Source organism: Neoarthrinium moseri (assembly GCF_022829205.1).
Source record: "Neoarthrinium moseri strain CBS 164.80 chromosome Unknown scaffold2_Wmoseri_CBS_16480, whole genome shotgun sequence".
NCBI classification, from domain to species: Eukaryota; Fungi; Ascomycota; class Sordariomycetes; order Amphisphaeriales; family Apiosporaceae; genus Neoarthrinium; species Neoarthrinium moseri.
Window position 1 is genome coordinate 638,492 of NW_026055116.1, and position 20,392 is coordinate 658,883.

A 20,392-nucleotide genomic window follows, 5' to 3' on the forward strand; every position below is an offset into this window, starting at 1 on the left:
GTCAAGGTGTATGTTTGTATAAATATAGAGCGATATTCGCCCACCTTCCATATATCTAGGTAGCTAACAGGCGGTACAGAGCGGCTTATGTTTTGTCTACCTAGCCTGGTTGTGATAGTTGAGCCAATTGACTGCCATGTACCCAGGTACTTCAGCCAACTTAGCTATTCCGCCGGAGGCCCTATAACCACGCCCTCTTCGTCCTGTGTCGTCTCGACCCGCTTCCTCTTCAGGTCTCGTTTATACATAAAAGCAATCGTCGCAGTGACAACCCCCTGTGCGCCGAAGGCCACCGTCGAGAAGATAAAGCCCTTCCGGAAAGTGGGAGCATCCACCTGCGGGTAAGTCAGGAGAGGCACCCACGCGTTGAAAGCGTAGCCCAGCGAGTTCATGACACCAATGACGATGGCCCGCTCTTCCGCATCCGCGCCGCATATCTCGTTGGCCCAACTCATGCTGAGCGGTCCGTAAGGGATCGATGCTCTCTGAAGGAGGAACGCGAACCACTTGAGGCCATCCGGGATGTTCCATATCGCCAAGCATAGAGCCGCAAACCCGCCCAAAAACGTCGAAACCGACATAACCCTGGCGCGATGCCTTATCGCGTCCGACACGATGGCGAACGACACGGTCAGGACAAGCTGAATAGCACTAGCTGCCGTCGGAATGATGTTCTGCACTCGTTTAGAGTCTGGCCAGCTTCTTCAGGAAAATAAAGATGGTATTCTCATCAAGCACTTACAATCTGCGACACTGAATGGCCTGTTGCTTTCAGCCACAGCGACATCGGGTTCACGCTGGAACTTGGGCCAACGTTGATGAAAATGATATACAGGATAGACAGAAGATAAATGTGCCATCGCCCTACGATTCGTGTAAGCCATCTACAGAATGGGGTGAAGATGTGGGAAGTAATACCGAAAATCCGTTTGAAGGCAGACCGCCCCAGATTACCACGAGGCGACCGTCCGACCAGTGCCATCCGCTTCTTGGCTAACGTACGGTCCTTTTGTTTGGGGTTAGATCAGTCTGTAGATCTCGGGCTCCGCAACTCACATTTTCATTCAAATAGAACGCTCGCGTGTTCTCGGGAAGATCAGGGAGTAGGAAGAATCCGGCAAGGCAGATAGGGAGACTGATGACTCCATCCATGATCTACTTCTCTGTCAAAACTTTCCAAGCTCGCCCTTCGAGGATCGTATACACCTACAAAGAGCCATTTCCATCCTGGTAGACCGTGAACACCGTTGAGCCCAGTATAAACTCCGGCTTGCAGATATCCACTGAACATGCTAGCGGCAGCCGACGAAGCATGAAAGATGCAAGCTCGCTTGCCTAGCTCCGATGGCTTGTACCAGCTCCCAAGGATCGTGTGGGCGGCTGGGTAGAATATGGACTCCGCCAGGCCCACGAAGAAACGAATGGCAATGACATGATTCGACGTCTTGGCCGCAGCGAGACAGAATGTCAAGACAGTCCAGAGCAACTCACACGATGGCACCCAAATAGACGGTCGGACTTTGGTCAAGACAATTTGGGACGGAATTTGTCCAACCACGTAGCCTACCGTCCACGCTGTGTCAATAAGGTTGATCTCATTACCATTCATCGCCAAGTCTTCCTTCATGCCGCTCACAAACGCATTAGAAATGTTCGTCTGATCGAGGTTCTTGATGAAGTACCCCAGCGACAGCATTGTGATGAGGAATACGTCGAGCTTCTGGATGAACTTGCGCTCCTCATGTGACCGGCCAGGTTCGTAATCCCATATGTAGGACCACCACGGTGCCTTCTCCCTGGACGGCCCGAACTCGACAACACTCGTGTCATTGTGATCTGAGGACGACTCAGTAATGGCCGTCTCCTTGTCCGGGCCGACCTCTACTTTGGAGCTCATTCCGAGCAGCGGGGTCGTTTCCGAGGACTCCACGGTCACAACTTGAAAAAGACAGATTTAAATGGTCTTTTGAGTTACCGCGTTTCAAATTGACTCCAGAGCCAGTGACGCCCATTTGCTTAGGACAAGATGTTGATGTGGTACTGAATAACAGAGCGAAAGCGCTTACTTTAGCTCGAGAATCTAGTCACCACAGCAATTACTCAGAGGTAAGCGTGCTCTCCTGTCGCGATTATGGAGCACATTGTCGCCATGCTTCTACCTTGTCCAACTCTTGGAACGGAGCTGGGATCTGCACATGACTTGTGCTGATTGGCCCAAGTCACTAAAGGTGATTACGGACTATAATTGCGCAATTGCTTGGAGCCGGGCTAACTCCGACTGTATCTGCTAAGCTTTTAGGGATGTTAGCCTTACAACGGTTTGCTGGGCCTGCTATCTAAATGATTAGCTTAACAATGTCGTATATACCATGCGCATATGTTCTGACGTGTCATATGCTGTTCTATCTCCGTTTTGCACATTACTGCACTGCGAAATCCTGCGAAGGTTACAACATGGCAGAGGCGGTGCTCGAGTTTGATGGCCAGGGATGATAGCAAGAAAGGTGAATCTTATAATCGATAATGGCCTCTGGAAGGCGGCAACGTTGCATGTGGCAAAGGATTGACTTGTGTGATGTGTCAAATTCCAGGCACTCACGAGTGATAAACACGGATAGATAAGTCTATCGTGGCAGATCGGACAGCGAGATCGCAAGTGTCCATGGGCACGGCCCGACAAAAATTGGACCAGTCTTGTGTGCTGTGTCCCTGTAATGCTCCCTTGCGGCTGCCACAGTTTCAAGTGTTGGCCGATCATGAAAACCTCCGATACGTTCATGCGGATAAAGTAGTGTCCAGTGATAGCCTGGTCACTAACATCCGCCCAACCCACGGACTCTGAATTGTTTTGGAGGAGCGGGTGATCGCCCATCCCGACGCAGCTAGGCCTTTTACCTGACCTGCATTCACCAGACTTGTTAGGCTATACACATCTTGAGACATCTGAGAATTGCCAAATCGCACTTTTCAGGTCGGTGGGACTTTGAACCGTATGAATTTTTACGCTATGACACCAAGCACTCGGTTGTTCACCCATGAATTGATGATCGGTAGTTGCCTTCGTTGATTACGACCCACGCGAATGGCCTGCAAGTGAATCAGATAACTACATAGATCCCCCCAGTAGGCCTCGGCGTTGCGATTGTTCATACGTACTAATCATTTGACCACCATGAAGGTTATAACAATACTCTCGTTTATTGGTGGGGCGTCATCGGCCTTGGCAGTCAGCCTCCGACGACAGTCTGACTGCCCAGCCATCCACGTTTTTGGCGCACGGGAGACGACCGCACCGCCTGGGTTTGGATCGTCCCAGTTGGTGGTCAGGATGATCACAACAGCAAACAGCGGTGCAACCTCTGAAGCTATCATATACCCGGCCTCGTCGGACCCGTCGTACGCTATAAGCGTCAGCGCGGGCATTGAAGCTGTGACCAAGCAGGCAACTGCATTTCATCAGCAATGCCCCGAATCAAGAATCGTTATGGTCGGCTACTCGCAGGTAAGTGAAATAAATCTATCGGGTTGACGGAAGAGTTGGAAACTAACTGTTGGCGCAGGGAGCTCAAATCATGGATGACGCTTTCTGCGGTGGGCCCGACGGAACCAGTCTCAATACAACTATGTCTCTTGTACCGAAAGAAGTGGGCAACATGGTGGCAGCGATCATCATGATGGGGAATCCTCGCCACGTCGATGGACTGCCGTTCAATGTGGGGACTGCAGTCGAAGGGGGAGTGAGTACCGCATCTAGGAAACTTCTGCCTTGTAACTGACTTCATATCAGTTTGCTGCACGCCCGGTAGGCTTTCAGTGTCCTGCCTATGCGAGCATCATACAGTCCTATTGTGATGCAACGGATCCATTTTGCTCAAAAGGTGTCGATGCAGCATCGCATCAGGCTTATCCGATGAAGTATGGACAGCAGGCCTTTCAATTCGTTCAGAAGAAGCTGAACGCAACTGTTGGCACATCCGCATCAAATAGCACGAGGCCAGCCTCAAGCGAAGGTGTCAAGGTGCACGACATAGGTTTTACGCAACTCTTAGCCGCTACAATCCTTGCTCTTTTGTTCATGGTATGATCTTCTTTCGACTTCTATGTTCAGATACCACAACTAGCTTTATATACTCAGATAGACCATTAACGTACGCAATGTTTCCTCGAGTTTATGAGAGCCTAGAGGAGTATTGATAAGGGGAATTATTTCTTTTGATAGGTAAAATTTTCTAGTTCTCTAAGATTAATATCTGAGAGAATAACAATCTTGGCCGTCGCAGTACTTGAACTATCGGAAGCCAACGAACATCAAAATTGAAGATATACTCATATAGAAACGAAGCTCCAGGTCTGGCTAGGATGCAAAAGGCGTGTAGAATATAACTGTGCCTTTCTTTGATTGCGTTAACTTAACTCATGGATACCCACGAAGAAGAACAACGCCCATGGCCTGGACGAGTATTTCCGTACGCTATCCCAAACTCAATCTGTTCCGCCCACTGACTTCACTAGCCTCGGGAGCTGCCGTGGTTATGCCTGCATTTAGAACAATGTGCAGCTATAAATAGAACAAGTCGATACTGAGAAGCGCGCCTCAACTCGTAGAGCTTATGATTCACCAGGATTACAAGCACGTGCCGCGGCAGCACTAAGTAGATTCACCACGGCAAAATTATGGTTGACTCCGCGAAAGCCTCCCATTCTCAATGTTGGTGCATAATTCTCATTATAGCTTCGCGGCTCTTGTCGCTTGATCCCCGCACAGATGGTCTCAGTGCCGCATAGCTGTATGCAGCAAACACCCCACCATACCATACTGAGCGGACTGAGCTGACTTTTCTTTCTGGGGGTTTAGAACCCTTTGAATTGCCAGTTACGGCACTGATCTCAGTTCAGTATCGTTGCTCGCTAATCATGGCATCGCAAAGCCTCGACTCACCAACAGCGATGGACGTAGCGATACCGGCCCAGGGAGTGCGAAGATGGTTCAGCATCCGCCAACAGAGGATCAAAAAGTCGTTTAACGAACTAAACACTCACAGCTTCCGGAGCGGACGTAAGGACAGAGCCAGCGATACCCGTAACACCGATACTTTAGGGAAAGATATCCGTGAAGCACAATCCCCACAGCGTGTGCAACAGTCTTTCGACCAGGACCAGGCAAGCTCGCCGATGCCACCCATCTTTTGCTCTGAGCATTCAGACTGGAATGTTGCCAACCATTTCTTTCGGGTAATGACGCAGGATGTGCAAGCGTTTGAGCTCCGGCCTCTGGAGCACATTATCTCAAAGAGTCCCATATGTACCGCCTGCTCAATCATTAGCTCCGCTGTCCTATCCAAACTATCTGAAATGGGCCAAGATGCGCAAATTGCAGGATTGCAGATCTATGTGGGCTCAGCATTCTTTGTGCAGAAGCATGACCCGTACGATGAGTTTGCTACGCATCGGGAAAACTATGAGCTGCACGCCTTTCGAGATGGCCAAAGAGCAACTTGCGTCCTTTACGTAGACATCCACGATCCGGTGGCAGATGGACCTAATCTATTACTGAAGTCCAAGGGTTATTGGCTCGCACCTAAAGTGCCGATCCCCCTCACGGTCTCCTACAGCGGGAGCGAAGGCTTAACGTACCTAGGATTGTGGGAAGAAAACGCGTCATTTGACGTCGACCTCATCAAAGAATGGGTGAGAACATGTGAGCGGCACCATGTACAATGTCGAAAACCGCCCGCAGAACTTCCAGATGGTTGCAGGCTGATTGACATTGAGAAAATGTGTGTTACGGAAGCCCCCAAATCTGCTCGATTCGTGGCTCTGAGTTATGTGTGGAAGAAAGTGCATATCAGCGACAAACATTTGCAACTATGCAGTGCAAATCTGATGGCACTCCACCAACCTGGCGGCGTCAAGCTTGAGCAGTTGCCGGCACTGATTGGGGACACCATCTGGCTTTGCCGGCAGCTTGACGAGAGGTACATATGGGTTGATAAACTTTGTATCGTCCAAGACGATGCCAAATCACTTCACGCGCAAGTATGCGCCATGGATATTATTTATGGGATGGCGGCTTTCACGCTCGTAGCCGCTTCAGACGATGCGCATTTCGGGCTCCGCGGTGTGCCACACCGACCCAGACATTCATTTCTACGAAATGATACCCGGTTGTTCAAGGCCGGCCTTCAGAAACTTGACATAAACTATCATGTCACTGTGAACGGGTCGGAATGGAACACACGAGGGTGGACCTTCCAGGAGCGTCTATTGTCTCCAAGGTGTCTGATTGTCACGAGATACCAGGTTTACTTTAGCTGCGCGGAGGTAATATTCCAAGAAGATCTTGGTCGAATGCTGCAAAGGTCCGAACGCCAGAATGGCATGCGGAATCGTAATGCTATTTCCAACGTTAACCAAGTCGATACTTTGCAGGCGTACAGAACTTGTGTATCCGACTACACATCCAGAAAATTGTCCTATGAGAAGGATAGGGCCCACGCATTCGCTGGTGTAAGCCATGCACTTTCCGGCATGCTCAATAGCCCCGTGCTATTTGGTCTTCCAGTATCATATTTTCTGCAGTCTCTTCTGTGGGAAAGCTCAGGGCCAAGCGGAAGAATTCAACTAGCCGAAGAACCTAGCTGGAGTTGGACGGCATGGTCTGGTCGGGTGGTATACAAGAATACCAAGAGCGAGATCAAGTCGTTAAATGGGTTATACATCGCGGGTCCTGATAACAATTTACGAGAGATTGTTTCGGAGCCCTGGCATCCGGTTGATACGCCTTATGGACTATTACGCACATCTCTGGAAGCCCGAACACATGTCGAGTGCGATGGAACCGATCCTGCGCTACTTTTATTGGACCAAATCGAAGCTAGAAGAGGCCCATCCATCAAAATTGTTGCGCCACAACCCAGCGTACCGTTGAACTGCTTGAGATTTAGCACAACTGCGGCTTCCTTGAGGTTGGGTGTGCGACCCAGGGATCAGCGAACCACGACTCGCATTTTGGATCTATATTCTAGAGAAACAAGGGTTGGTTCGATGGAAATCGATGACAACACGGCTATTGATCTAGACCTCAACGAGACACATACGTTCATTGCGATCTGTGCGGTGAAGACCCGACAGAAGCCGGTCAACCGCATGGCTTCCACTCGACAACGGTTGATGGGTACTTTTGCCGAAAACCAGAATGGTCTCAATGATAATAGGGTGCTACTTATGAATCATGATCACGCTGAATGGACACTGAGAGTCATGTTGATCGAAGAGGTTGGTGGTATAGCTTACCGGGTTGCTCTCGGCTCGGTTGGTGAACAGGCATGGGTAGATGCAGGGCCGAAGTTGAGGACTATCATTCTTGGATAATTCGAGCAAACCAGTAGACCCCGCGAAAATGTGATCCTTGTACTTGCCGCACCTCTGTTCATGATGTTGTGATTGGTTGATTCTATCTGTCTAAATAGTCATGGTTATTATTATGTTCTCAGAATTCCCGATGTCCTTTTTGGTTCCTATACTTGATCTCAGAGTATTTACTCGGGATCAAAGACCAGGATATAGAGGGAATTTCGCCCGAGTAGCGGCCCGAGGAACGAGCGTCTCGAACTCCTTCAAAGCTTTGCCGGTGCCTTGGGGCCGAGTATCGGCAAAGTATTGCATGTTGAAGGGCTGGATAGACAACTACACAAAGAAAAAAAGAAGAGTTGCTCCTGACGACACGACGACCGAGCTGCGAGTATCAGACATGGTCTCTTCAATGCAGACAAACAAAGTAACATTCGTGAAATATTTCATTAAATGTTGACGAACACTGTTATCCTTTCACAGCCAGTACAGGCCGGACCTCAAATCTGTGGATATGATTCTGCGGGATTTCCTTCCCTAACCGCTGAATGACTGACTCTATCTGGCTGCACTGAGTTTTATCGCTGCCAGTGAAGTCGAAAGCACCGCGGTCAGGGTTCCAGGCAAATGCCCCTCCCTGTGCGCTGTCTACCTTCCACGGCGCCTGCGGCTTGGTACTGTCACCGTCATGCTGGAGTTCCGGCTGTTCGTTGATAATCACAAACAGCACGCGTACATTGAAATAGCTTCTGAACAACTCTGGTAACGTATCGGCTTCCTTCAGCAGCAACGCCTCAGGTAAAGCAATCTGCGTTAGATCTGATGACAAGCTGACCATCTTTCCCTGAATGTCCGGCTCAAAATGACGGTCGTCTGGTTCGCAAATAAAATCTTCCCATTTATCGAACTCAACAAACAAAATATCATTCTTTGGGTCAAATAGTCGCACGAATGTAGAACATTTTTCATCCTGGGATTCTCCATCCTCGAGGCGCCTAACCTGGATACCATGGTCGCGAAGCCAGGCCAAGGTGACGTCATGGGCCTCACGGTTAACGAAAGTCGAGGGTAATTCAAACCTGACATCGTCTAATAAGTCATGGCGGAATGAGATGTGCAGATTATCTTCGTCATGAGGGTCGTAGTCCACGTCGGCTTCAGTGAGGTGCTGGAGACGCCAGTACCCTTTCTTGTAGAAGTGCAAGGCTGGCCCGACATAGGGTAGTGCGTGGTCCCACACCTGGACGCGTAGCTCCGGGGGGAGAGCAGAGAACAGTGAAAATGACGAAGGTTCGTTTGTTGTTGTTGTTGTCGTCATAATGCCTGAATGATTGACTGATGAAGGGGCGTATCAGACTGAATGGAGAAACTGTATGAGGTAGGAAGTAAGGTTCAAGACTGAGGGTGGGATTTCTCCTGAAGAAACTCCTGTAGAAGCGCTTTGTTTCTCACCGTTTGATCTGAGTTGACTGTAGTGTTTATACTGAAATCTGTCGGTTTTCCTGTTGCTTAAGGTCGGGCGACCAATCCCTGTTGGCGTGTACTCTCCAGTAAACCAGGTCCAGTTCAGTTTCCGGCAACACTATACATTAGCCAGTAGCAGGATAGATCGCCGTGAACTCTGGCAAAGCCTCGCTTGGTACCACGGAGAATCCTTCGATAGCAGTATTGGTGATGTCGACCTGGCTCCAATTGTGGGGAAGAAGGATTGCGATCCCATGTCGGAGACGACATTCAGGAATGTGCCCTGGCTAAGAAACGTCATTGCTTGCTTAGCTTATCAGTGGGCCCCTGGCGATCATTTCCTAGGTGGTGGGATAGCAAGGCTAAAAATAGAGACAAACAACGGTTATCTCATCTGCAAGTACCAATTGAATTTTTTATCGTTCCACGAAGAGTAATGAGCGACTGCGCTCATATATCGTATGGCCTAACACTGGATGCTGAGCCGCTGGTAGGATTGGTGAAAGCTAGCGCAATCCTCTATAACCAACGCGACCCAGCCCAGAATATAGATCAGAATATAGAGGGAAACTGGAAAGTGTTGAACCTGAATATGATATCATATAGCATATAAATTACCGATTCAAGCGAGCTCAATAGAGCTAGCGTAGCGTTTCCTTGCCTGTACAATCCTTCTAGTTTTCCAGGGTCCGCTCAGCATCCTTATTGTGACGAGCTTCCATATTTAGTCGGCTTCCATTTCTTCAGGGAAATTGGGCGTCTACTCGGATCTTCATTATACTCCTGTTCTCGATGGTGATCTACCAGCACCGCCCGCTCCTGATGGCTCAAAGCAAGTTGGCTCAGGCCAGAAGACATGCCCAGGGAAGATGTATGCGTAGATCCGAGAATAGTTAACTCCTCCTACAATGTAACGCTCTATAAGATCCAAAAATAGTTCCGAGATGACACGGCGTAGAAGAAGTATAAAAAGATCACTGGACTATCCAACATGATACTTTTCTCCAGCACACTCAGAAGAATCATCTCATACAGACACTTGCAAGAACACTTCCAACGTTTCCCAGTTATCTAGTTCAAAAGATTCCAACCCTGCTTTTCCAAACATATCAAGATGTTCAACGTTAAGGTAGCCATTCTCGCTTTCTTCTTGTTGGCAACCAGCGTCTTGGCCGACAAAATCAATGTCAGCTACATCCAGAGGTACAACGGCGGGCAGATGGGGGAGCAACGCACTTCCACCTCCAAGGAGTACGAGGTTGATGACGATGACAAAGATGACATTAAGGAGAGAATCGTCAGCAAGATGGGCTCATGGTCTGGCGGCAGGTACCAGGCCAGTGAATCCAGATTCCGAGGAATCATTCAGATCACCAGCAACACAGTGTCCGACTCCAAGGGCAGGGCTGGTGAGGTCATCGAAGACATGACCAAGATCTTGACCTCCAACTACAAGAAGGACTAAGTTTGTAAGCCACATCTTCCATTTGACCTTGATAGTATACTCATGGGTGGACACAGGGTCACTAGTAGGAACAGTCGTACTGCATTGAGAAATTTGGGGCAGCATTTTGAATTGGCTGGGAGCAGTGTTAGCAACACATCTCATCCAAAGTAAGGTACTAGGGGAATGTACGGGGAAGGGGGGTTTTGGCAATTGTCATTCAAGTCTGACCTGCTTGTGTTCAGCAGAATTTCACTCTTTCCTTTTGGGATGCAAGGAGTTCATAAGGGTAGATTCATTATTTTACAGTTAGCTATCTTCGACGGTCAATATACACGCTTAGACCCAATCACTGTTAAGTTGCAGACTGTACTTGAGCACGCACTCACATACCCAGATCATGTGTCTTTATTCGTTTCGTAGAAATTGTTATGTGTTAGCGGCTCTCAAGGCAGATTAAACTTCCCGGTTGGAACCAGCGCAAACAACAGGTCACTAAATATAGTAGGAGATTTACTAATCATACTGCCGAGCCCTCTCGCTAGGTATCGTCAGAGTGTTGTTCAAGCGGTCGCAGTAAAAGGTAGGTCGTCGTTTTAGGAGTTACGAACCGCCGCTGCTTACTACATACGTGGGTGTTGGTGTCTTTGTGGTTGGCTATTGCTCCTCACTATCAAGTGTGCGCTACCCTAGAGGGCTCAAAGGCGATCAACAGAATGGAGTCAAGAGGGAAGGAGGATATACCACAGTGACGCTTGCCAACGGTTGGCGAGGCCCGCCCGGTTCAACAAGCGGGAAGTCAGGGAAAGGTGGACAACAAAGGATTTCAGGTCTATCACCCAAGCGCATAAAACCTATGCTGCTGACGCGGAAATATCAACTGGCTACTTGAGTACCTGCCTACCTAGGTCAGTACTTCATCAAGTACTTTCCTTCCTGTGGCATGCATCATGCAGAAGCTGCCCCAATTTGTATGGAAATTTGATTACATATGCATAAGTGGAGGTGATCGGGCCCGAACCATTACCTTTGTTGTTCGGAAAGCTGGGTTTGCAATGAATTCCTCTCTATTCAAAAGCCTGCCTGGTTTTATTGTTATGTATCTCTGTTTCTGAGCATTAACTTCAATGTACCTCAGTTTCTTACCTACATTGTGCCTTGTAGTCCACAAAGGTAGTTTGATGGAAAGCAACTCATAACAGAGTACGTGCCACTTTGCCACATGCAGCGTCAAGATATTGCATGACCAACGATACTCAAAATGCGGGAACTTGCATCCCTTGCGTTGCCGCGTCAGTGCAAGACTTGACCCTGGTCATAGACCGCCCAAAAATACAAGGTCGACTTCGCCTTTCTTTTGCCACGTACAGACCAGTTTCTTTCTGTTAAACCATTACCGCTGATCACCTTTTGTCGTCCAGCCAAAAGAAAACATGACCGTCTCTTCGGCGGTAGAGCCTCCAACGGCCGCTGATTCTCAGCAGTTGGCAGGAACCGACTCAACAAGCAACAAAGGAGTGCAATTCTGGCTAGTCTTTCTTGGCCTATGTTTCGCAGGATTTGTTGCTGCCACAGACAGCACCATTATCTTCACAGCCCTGCCGACCATTGCCAACGACTTTGGCGGCCAATCACAGTATGTATGGCTTGGAAATGCATATGTCTTCGCATCCACGGCCATCCAGCCGCTATATGGCCAAGTGTCCAACATTTTCGGCCGGCGCTATCCCATGCTTATGTCGGTTGCGCTCTTTGCCCTGGGAAGTGGCATCGCTGGTGGTGCAAACTCTACGGCCATGTTTATCAGCGGTCGCCTGGTCCAAGGACTCGGTGCTGGCGGTATGATCATGTTGATTGATCTGATCGTCTGCGATCTCCTTCCCCTAAGGGAGCGCAGCACATACCTGGGTACCGTGCTGGGAGCATGTGCTGTGGGCAGCGTTTTAGGTCCAGTGATCGGGGGTGCAATAGTGACCCGTTCAACGTGGAGATGGGCGTTCTGGATAAACCTTCCAGTTTGTGCCCTAACGCTGGCTGTCATGGTTCCTTTCTTGCGTATCTCCTCGAGAAGATCACCATCGTGGGTGCACTCCGTGTCGCGGATAGATTATTTGGGGAACACTGTCTTTGTCGGCTCCATCACGTCTATTTTAATAGGTCTTGTCCAAGGCGGAGTGGTTTATCCCTGGAAATCATGGCAGACCATTCTGCCCATCGTGCTCGGCTTTGTGGGTTGGGCTGGTTTCTTTGTTCAACAGGGCTTCTGCAATGAACCCACCATGCCCTTGCGGTTATTCTCCCACCGTACAACAGCCACTGTCTAATTGCAGGACTTCGTTGTCTCTGTTCTTTTACAGTGGTGTATATACATTCTTCCCCTTTACTTTCAGTCACAGCTCTCTGCGTCTGCTCTGACCTCCGGCCTCAATATTTTACCCATCAACGCTTTCATGATCCCTAGTGGAGCTGTGGCAGGAGCAATTCTCACAAAGACTGGCCGCTACAAGCCCTTACATTGGGCTGGTTTCGGTGTGCTCGCCATATCATGTGGTCTATTCTCGACGATGTCGTCAAGCACCAGCACAATTGCTTGGGCTTGGTTTGAAATCCTCGCGGGCATAGGCATCGGCCTCCCATTGACGACGCAGCTTCCGGCCGTCCAAGCTGTACTTTCCGAGTCAGACACTGCAATTTCAACGAGCACCTACTCTTTCGTCCGGTCATTCGGCTTCGTCTGGGGCGCCACCATTCCTTCAATTGTGTTTAACAGCCGTGTCGATGCCATGCTTGGATCAATCACTGACACTAAAGTCCGCGCCGCACTAGCCGGCGGTGGTGCGTACAGCTATGCACTCAGCGTTAAGGATATAACAGACCAGACTTTGCAGCAAACGCTTGAAGTATATAGGGAAGCTATGCGAGTTGTCTGGTTTGTAGGCCTCGCCTTTGCCTTGGTGGGCTTCTTGTTAGTGTTTGCCGAGAAACACGTTGAGATGCGCGTAACGCTAGAGACCGAGTTTGGCTTAAAGCAAGCAAAGCCGGCAGAAAAACAGATAACTAACAAGTCGAAGGAGGGGGCGTGATTAAGAGTCGTTTCAAATCGTAGAAACAATAACACAGCTTACTTTGTACAAGTTCTTTTTTCAAACTGAATCATGACAAACTTATATCTTTTAATTTAAGTAAATCTTGGGTCTTACTTATGATGATATGGGTCGGGGGAAGTACGATGCGAGCCTACAATTGAGACTCGACCGCGTGAGGCGATAGGCAGCCAGATGCAGGTATCCTCCATTTATCCTGGCTGACTTCCATGCTCACAGTAATATGCATCGCCGTCCCTGTGTACCAGATTTAAGCAATGCTAGACGTGCAGGCTAATTGAGAGTTCTTGCGAATGGAGAGGTATCGCCATGATCTGACAAAAGATCAACTTGTCAGCACCACATCGTCACAGTCCCGCTGTTTCGAATTCATGGATTCAGTGCACAATGGAACCCCCACAGCCACAGAATCCGACTGTGCCATATGACGGCCCAGAGCATGGACTTCTCAACCCCGGTAGGAATGTAGCATGAAGTCATTGCAGTTGCAGTGCTACGCGCCAACAATCAGTAAAAGCCGTTTGATTCACCTGCGCAAATTTCTGGCGCATCGCGGTGAAGTTGGTTGGGCCGATGAATCACGCATCCCTTGCACCGTTGCGGCGGCCCCCGATCCTCCCATTGCAAGGTGACCCCGTCGCCCGGGGCTGGCTGTTCTCCCGACTTTCTTGCTAGCTCTTCCATCATCGACACAATACTTGAACCGCGTAATTGGAACTTGGTATTCGATGTGCTTGTTAGATAGCAAACGCCCTTGCCACCACTCAAATGCAACTTCCGTAGCTAGCCATGGACATTTCCGACGTTATCGCGCCAGATTTTCTCTATGTTTCGCTGCTTGTCGCTCTTTATGTAGGTTTGACCGCATGCCGCTCCCTGTTCAACATCTGACCATGTTTCCCTTCCCAAGGGAATATTGCTGCTAAGCTACCGCATTCTGCTGCACCCGTTGAAAGCGTATCCAGGACCATTTCTCGCGAGACTATCCGACATACACAATGGCTACTATGCAATGCGAAAATCGCTCCATCTCGTGTCTAGGAGCGATCATCAAAAGTACGGCAAGGTGATCCGACACGGACCAAACAAGCTACTATTCAATACCCCAAAGGCGTTACATGGTATGTAGCATGTGAGTTAGTTGTCTCAAATAGAGATCTGATAAAAGGCCTCAAGACATCTACAACAACGACATGGTGGTGAAGTCCTATGTCTACTCAGTCTTCATACAGACGCCAGGCGTACATAGCTTGTTTACTGTTGTTGACAAGCAGCATCATACAGCCAAGCGTCGTATTGTGGGCCAGGTTATCAACGACCGTTCCATGAAGATGTTCGAACCCAGCAGATTTGGTCCGAGGGTATTAGCTTTTTTCCAGCAGGTGCGTCTCTAAGCAACAATGCTATCTCGCACAGCCAGATGTTCTGTTAACCATGACCGTCGATGATAGGAGCATTTTCGACCTCTGGTGCACTTAGTGCTCTGTTCTTCTATCTATCCCAAAGCCCTAGTTGTTACGAGAGACTGGCCACTGAGATACGCTCTGCCTTTGCTACTAGCCATGAGATTCGGGGCGGACCGAAGCTTGCAGGCTGTCAATATCTTCGCGCTTGTATTGACGAGGCCCTGCGCATCGCCCCTCCAGTGCCTGGTACAATGTGGCGCGAACCCGCGGCCAATAACAGCAAACCTCTAATCATTGACGGTCACTACATTCCGCCAGGAACGCAGATTGGCGTCAACATTTATGCCATCCATCACAATCCCGAATATTTTCAAGACCCCTTCACCTTTAAACCCGAGCGTTGGCTATCTGAGACGCCAGAAGCCCAGCGGAAATCCATGCAAGATGCATTCAGCGCTTTTTCTGTGGGCTATCGCGGGTGTGCCGGGAAGGCTATGGCCTACCTTGAAAGCAGTCTGGTAGTAGCGAAGACACTTTGGTATTTCGACTTTGAGAGGGCTCCAGGGAAATTGGGTGAGGTGGGTGGTGGTCGCCCCGGAAGTCATAATGGGAGGAGCCGACTTGACGAGTTCCAGCTCTATGATATCATTTCCGGCGCTCATGATGGACCTTTCCTGATATTCACGTCTCGTGGTGATTCTTCTGCATCTGAGCGCCGATGAACCTGAAAACCAAATCACGATGTCATCAAAGGAGCTGCTGCTGTCTGCTGAGTAGTAGCTCTAGTCACATCGCCAAAAGCTTAGGTTCAAAAGCGGAAGTGGTTTTTGGTGAGGCCACTTGCTTAGGCAGACTCTATCGCTATGTTGCTCTGGCATTACTCGATCTTCCCACTGCATTAATACCTATTATTCTCACCTTTCAATCACTTTGACGAGATCTGAGAGCCATTTTCTGCTCCCGTTCTGGCATCCACTGGACTATCATCGACCAAAACTCTTCTGTGAGAGCCATTCGAGTTGCTGGGTTGATAGATCCGTACCAAAGAGTCACCTCAAGCTGCTTTCTTGCGAGGCCTATGCTATCTTGTAAACCATAGTTGCTCTGATTCCGTGTGGCTGAGTTTCTGCCGCACAGTCCTAACACCGCGGCTCGAGACTCTGGCTGGATGTTGTTCGAGTTGAGCCAACCCAGCTTAAAACTTGTATCAATCTCACTGCTGGGATTGACGGGTATCGAGTCCAAGGCAGTTGAACGCAGCGATTCTGGCATCATCTGGCCAAAATACTTCTCAAATGTGTCAACAACCAAGTCCCTGGCCATCAGCCGATGTGCCAAGTACGGCACTGAGGTATATAGAGTTACTATACGGTCTTAGTCAGCAAAATGCTCTCAATTTTTACTCATCGTGGTAGACTTACTACCATTATTCAACCCCAGCCGGTCTTCGAAGATGGATATGAGAAGTTTCATCGGTGTGGCTGTAAGGGGGATGCCGCCCCGGACTGGGCGTGCACAAATATGTCGTAGTAATTTATAAAGAGGATGGTTTGGGCCAAAGTATATCAAAGCTAGTTCCGTTGTGTACCGGACCAGAATCTGCGAAAGCTCAACTTGACCGTGCACTCGTATGCCCTCCGACATAGCTATGAATGTAGCGAGAAAGTACGGAGGATGTGCTTTTACGAAACGTGGTATCATTTCGAAAAGTTGATCAAGCGCCCTGCCATCGAGCTCAGGCTTGTCGCCTTGGGTCACAGACTTTAATATGTCGAAGTCAGGTGCATGCAAATCGTTGTGTAGTTTGTACTCTGCGGCAGCCGATGAATCCGTGGACCAGCAGCTGGTAGAATCCCAAGACCAGACCTTGGAATCTAGCGAGCACAAGACGTAATTGCGTATCGACCATAACAGAGTTTCATTTTCACTTGCATGATGATCCTTCATGCCCGAAAGCCATCGATCAGGTGAGACGAGTCTGTATGTCACTGCGCTGATAACGTCATCTGGTGGAATTGTGCCATTACGCAGTTGCTCCACCACTCCGGGATGTCTAGTCACATATCTGCGCAGGCGACCCTGGTGAATGTGCTGACCACGTACATAAAACATCACGGGCGATGCTTGCCGGTCTCTTGATGACATAAGCCGTAGAATTTGAAGCACTTCATCTTGATTGAGATTCTTTCCTAAATCCCATATCTTTCCCATATTGTTATAATATTAGTTAAGGTCACTGCTCAATGTCGTTGGACTTGACATCTCAGTCAGGGGTTAGAAATTGGTGGAACACGAACCTCGAACTTTTTCTTGAACATCCTCGTTCTGTCTTGGTCAATGGGCAGCTCAATCAATCGATCAGTAGGCGTCGTGGGGACCTTACGTCGCTACGAATCCATGGTCCTGTTGCATGATGTGCATGACTTCCTTGAGCGTTTTGCGTTCCTGTTGATAAAGCCGCGTGATGAGCTCCCGGTGGCGAGCCCAATCCTCAGGTTTCGCATACTGCCGAGGCATGCTATACTAGGTGCAGAGTTCGGTAGCCTGCAGTATACTCGTTTGTGGTCTTATGGCCTGTGATGTCGTGGTAAGAACACGTCAGAGGCAGAGAAAAGTCTCGGATTGGATTACCTACATACGTACTGGGATATTTGATTCCTGCGCTTAGATCCCTGTCACTCTCTCCCCACACCACGGGTCAATGGTGAGTCAACACAGCGTCGCTGGACAACGATTATACCACCTTCATTTCTTGAGAACGAATGAGAAATTTGGATTCGGAGAAAAGATACAGGTACCTAAGGAAAGCGGACGAGGAAGGCTCAAGTGGTTTAGATTCGAAGCGATCGCATGAACGGGCTAATCCGAGCTTCACTACAAAATGCGAAGGATTTAGAGTGCTTACAGCAGTGGCGCCACCATAAAAAAACGCAGGGCCAGTCAATGTTTTACCCACCTCTCCAGTATTACATAGTATCTAATCGTAGCTTTGGATCAATCGAACTGAATGGCAAATAAGATCTGGATATGTAGAACCGCTCCATGAAGCCTTTTCAAACAAACTTCAGGACTAGTCAAAGGGTCAAGCGTAACGCGGAAACCTGAGACGATAGTGTGCTCCAAATCATTCGCAAGGAGCAATGAATAAACGACTTATCACATCGGACCAAAGAAGAAGAAAAAAAAAGGTTGATTTCGATCTCTCAGACCCCAGAAACATATACACAGGGGGTCTCTAAGCCAGGTTAGCTTCCCATACGGTTCCCAGTTTAACACTTATCCCATGGCCCTCTGTTTCTTGTGGAAGAGCGAGTTCAATGCCAAGGGTACTATTATACTGTCTCATCCTAGAGTGCCCCAGGAAAGAATCGTCCGCTATTCTTTCCTGTCTGTTGCCACCTGGGATCGTGCGCAAACACGACTTCAACACTGCCCAACTCCCCGGGATCTCTGACAGTATCTCGAATGATGGAAATCGTTCTCGCTGCGGCAACCTTGTCTACATGAATGCAGCAAGTGACACCTGGATAGACTGGGTCGTCCCAAGTTGCAATCTCCTTTTCGCCTGACAAGAGACGTGCATCATGAAACGCATCTCCAGCTAAGTATATGTATCTTTTCTCGTCCACATGACACAATAGGTTTATATGGCCGTCGAGGTGTCCTGGAGCATTAATGATGTATACACTCCCGTCTCCAAAAATGTCCATAGCTGCCTCGAATCTGTGTAGCCTTTGCCAGGGTTGGTTGAAATATTGTTTGAAGTTTGCGAAATCTGGATCCTTCACAACCCCAAGCCCAGGGGCTAGTCCAGGTCGACTAAGTTCGATGAGACGCTGCGGATCGGGAAGTCCACTTTCAAAGTGATTGTGGCCACCAGCGGCACTCTTCTTGCTTCCATCGATAAGGCTTGCTGCTCCTGGCCCAACAACATAGGCTGAATATGGATAATCAGAGGGTGTACCAATATGGTCCCAGTGTAGGTGGCTGAATATGATGGCGTCGATATCGGTAGGTGACAAACCGCCCCGAGCGAGTGATACCACGGTATCGGGCTCACCAGATACTGGTTGACGAGTCATGACATGTCTATAGATATCTGCGGGGTAGTCCTGTAACCTTTTCCGGATTCCAAGGTCGAATATGATGCGCGTCAATCGGCCAGTCTCGAGACTTCTGTGCTCAACAAGAAAGCTCAGACTCGGGACTGTGCTACGAGCCGACTCATCGTCGATCGGGCTCACGAAGAAACGCTCAGGTAACGTGAGGTGGCCTCCCGACAGGGCATGCACCGAGACAAATGACTTTGGGGGCATTCCGAAACTTTGAGACACGATCTTCGGGCCAAAAAAAGACGCGGAGAGTCTAATTATGGAAAGGTAGCAATGCCTATGTAATTGTAGTTGAAATCGAAACTGGCCTCCTGTCCCTTCCAACTGCCGCTGCACTGGTCTTCCATCCCCGCATGCAAGTTCCCCGGTATCTGGCAAGACTGAACAACCCCTCGGTTGTATGACAGCGACCACGGTAGCCGGCTTAGGGGAAAGATCCAAGGCGCTCCACTGTTTCAAAGGCCATTACTATAGCCAAGTGCAGTGAGTCCATGCGGGGTAGTGCAGCCCCTCCAAGTCGGATTTGGCATTCTGGTAGATCGAAGTCACCAGCACTAAGTTAAGCTCCTCAGGTATCTCTGTAGATATGTAGCGAGCAATGAAGCAGACAAGACTAGCAGTTCATTTATGTAACTTGTACTTTTTTTTTTTTTTTGGCGCTCATTATCTCCGATTAGAATCACATAGAAACTTTTTGAAGCACTCGAGAACCTTTAGACGGTGCGCAAAAGTCTCTGGGGCATTGCCAGTGTCAGGAGTGTTGCCGAAACTCGCAATACGTTGAACGGTTGTATTATTCAACCTCTAGTAATTTGCAATCCTTGGTGCAAATTGGGTGCAATGATTGATGGTTGAGTGACCAGCAATGTCTCAACGGACCAGAAATCTTCAACATCTGATAAAGCAGCGCCGCGTGTAAGCTCTACCGAAGCCAAACAGCAGAGAATCTTGCCCGCTGCGTTGTCTCAGCCAGAAAACTCTCTCCGAAGTTCAACACTAGCGTTGAGATCCTGGCCATCTCGTCGTTACCTCAGAGCTCGTCTTTTTGTTCGCTCGAGTCTGCAAAGGCAGGAAATGCCTTCGAGATCTTGAAACCACCTGGCACCCGGGTCTGGAAAACGCCCGCTGGGTCGTATTTCCTGGTAGCGTTTGCGATTCTCTCGAGATTATCGGGTCTATATCAGTTTAATGGATCTTGTGTTTCGTATGCGTAATTCAAGTAAACAAAGTCGCTGTCTTTACCAATCGAGGCTGTATAGCTGATGACTTCATGCGCCCAGCGCGAGACCTTTTCCTCCGCTATAGCTACTTGACTCGCACCTTATACTTGAAGCCAGACGATACATAGGACATGGGTCTCGGTCATTCTATCATGCCCAGTACGTTGCCGCCCTTTTCCAACCCCCGGGCCCCGTACGATGGGGGCCAGAGGTAGGAACATCGCGAGATATGAAGTCGGATTCGTTCTTCATATCGTCGACAACCTTGTCGTGCAGGCCGACAACTTTATTG

General features: G+C 49.1%; 9 protein-coding genes across 9 annotated transcripts; 5 read left to right on the forward strand and 4 right to left on the reverse strand.

Moving 5' to 3' along the window:
• Nucleotides 1-164: 164 nt before the first annotated feature.
• JN550_000949 (uncharacterized protein) lies at nt 165-1,897 on the reverse strand (the record flags this gene model as incomplete). The annotated part of the gene is made up of 5 exons (XM_049321569.1): nt 165-674; nt 743-864; nt 919-1,006; nt 1,057-1,155; nt 1,211-1,897. 5 exons carry the CDS (start codon nt 1,895-1,897, stop codon nt 165-167), a joined length of 1,506 nt encoding a protein of 501 aa, XP_049176855.1.
• Nucleotides 1,898-3,172: 1,275 nt separating this feature from the next.
• JN550_000950 (uncharacterized protein) lies at nt 3,173-4,084 on the forward strand (the record flags this gene model as incomplete). The annotated part of the gene is made up of 3 exons (XM_049321580.1): nt 3,173-3,502; nt 3,561-3,737; nt 3,788-4,084. 3 exons carry the CDS (start codon nt 3,173-3,175, stop codon nt 4,082-4,084), a joined length of 804 nt encoding a protein of 267 aa, XP_049176856.1.
• Nucleotides 4,085-4,914: 830 nt separating this feature from the next.
• JN550_000951 (uncharacterized protein) lies at nt 4,915-7,371 on the forward strand (the record flags this gene model as incomplete). Its single annotated transcript, XM_049321591.1, has 1 exon — nt 4,915-7,371. The coding sequence occupies one exon, from the start codon at nt 4,915-4,917 to the stop codon at nt 7,369-7,371; it is 2,457 nt and encodes an 818-aa protein (XP_049176857.1).
• A 448-nt stretch (nt 7,372-7,819) lies between these two features.
• Nucleotides 7,820-8,668, reverse strand: JN550_000952 (uncharacterized protein; the record flags this gene model as incomplete). Its single annotated transcript, XM_049321602.1, has 1 exon — nt 7,820-8,668. One exon carries the CDS (start codon nt 8,666-8,668, stop codon nt 7,820-7,822), a length of 849 nt encoding a protein of 282 aa, XP_049176858.1.
• A 1,260-nt stretch (nt 8,669-9,928) lies between these two features.
• JN550_000953 (uncharacterized protein) lies at nt 9,929-10,279 on the forward strand (the record flags this gene model as incomplete). Its single annotated transcript, XM_049321613.1, has 1 exon — nt 9,929-10,279. One exon carries the CDS (start codon nt 9,929-9,931, stop codon nt 10,277-10,279), a length of 351 nt encoding a protein of 116 aa, XP_049176859.1.
• A 1,412-nt stretch (nt 10,280-11,691) lies between these two features.
• On the forward strand, nt 11,692-13,341 carry JN550_000954 (uncharacterized protein; the record flags this gene model as incomplete). The annotated part of the gene is made up of 2 exons (XM_049321624.1): nt 11,692-12,486; nt 12,649-13,341. The coding sequence occupies 2 exons, from the start codon at nt 11,692-11,694 to the stop codon at nt 13,339-13,341; spliced, it is 1,488 nt and encodes a 495-aa protein (XP_049176860.1).
• An 810-nt stretch (nt 13,342-14,151) lies between these two features.
• Nucleotides 14,152-15,490, forward strand: JN550_000955 (uncharacterized protein; the record flags this gene model as incomplete). The annotated part of the gene is made up of 4 exons (XM_049321635.1): nt 14,152-14,214; nt 14,273-14,483; nt 14,539-14,682; nt 14,814-15,490. The coding sequence occupies 4 exons, from the start codon at nt 14,152-14,154 to the stop codon at nt 15,488-15,490; spliced, it is 1,095 nt and encodes a 364-aa protein (XP_049176861.1).
• A 199-nt stretch (nt 15,491-15,689) lies between these two features.
• JN550_000956 (uncharacterized protein) lies at nt 15,690-16,979 on the reverse strand (the record flags this gene model as incomplete). The annotated part of the gene is made up of 2 exons (XM_049321646.1): nt 15,690-16,132; nt 16,190-16,979. 2 exons carry the CDS (start codon nt 16,977-16,979, stop codon nt 15,690-15,692), a joined length of 1,233 nt encoding a protein of 410 aa, XP_049176862.1.
• Nucleotides 16,980-18,115: 1,136 nt separating this feature from the next.
• Nucleotides 18,116-19,084, reverse strand: JN550_000957 (uncharacterized protein; the record flags this gene model as incomplete). Its single annotated transcript, XM_049321657.1, has 1 exon — nt 18,116-19,084. The coding sequence occupies one exon, from the start codon at nt 19,082-19,084 to the stop codon at nt 18,116-18,118; it is 969 nt and encodes a 322-aa protein (XP_049176863.1).
• Nucleotides 19,085-20,392: the final 1,308 nt, after the last annotated feature.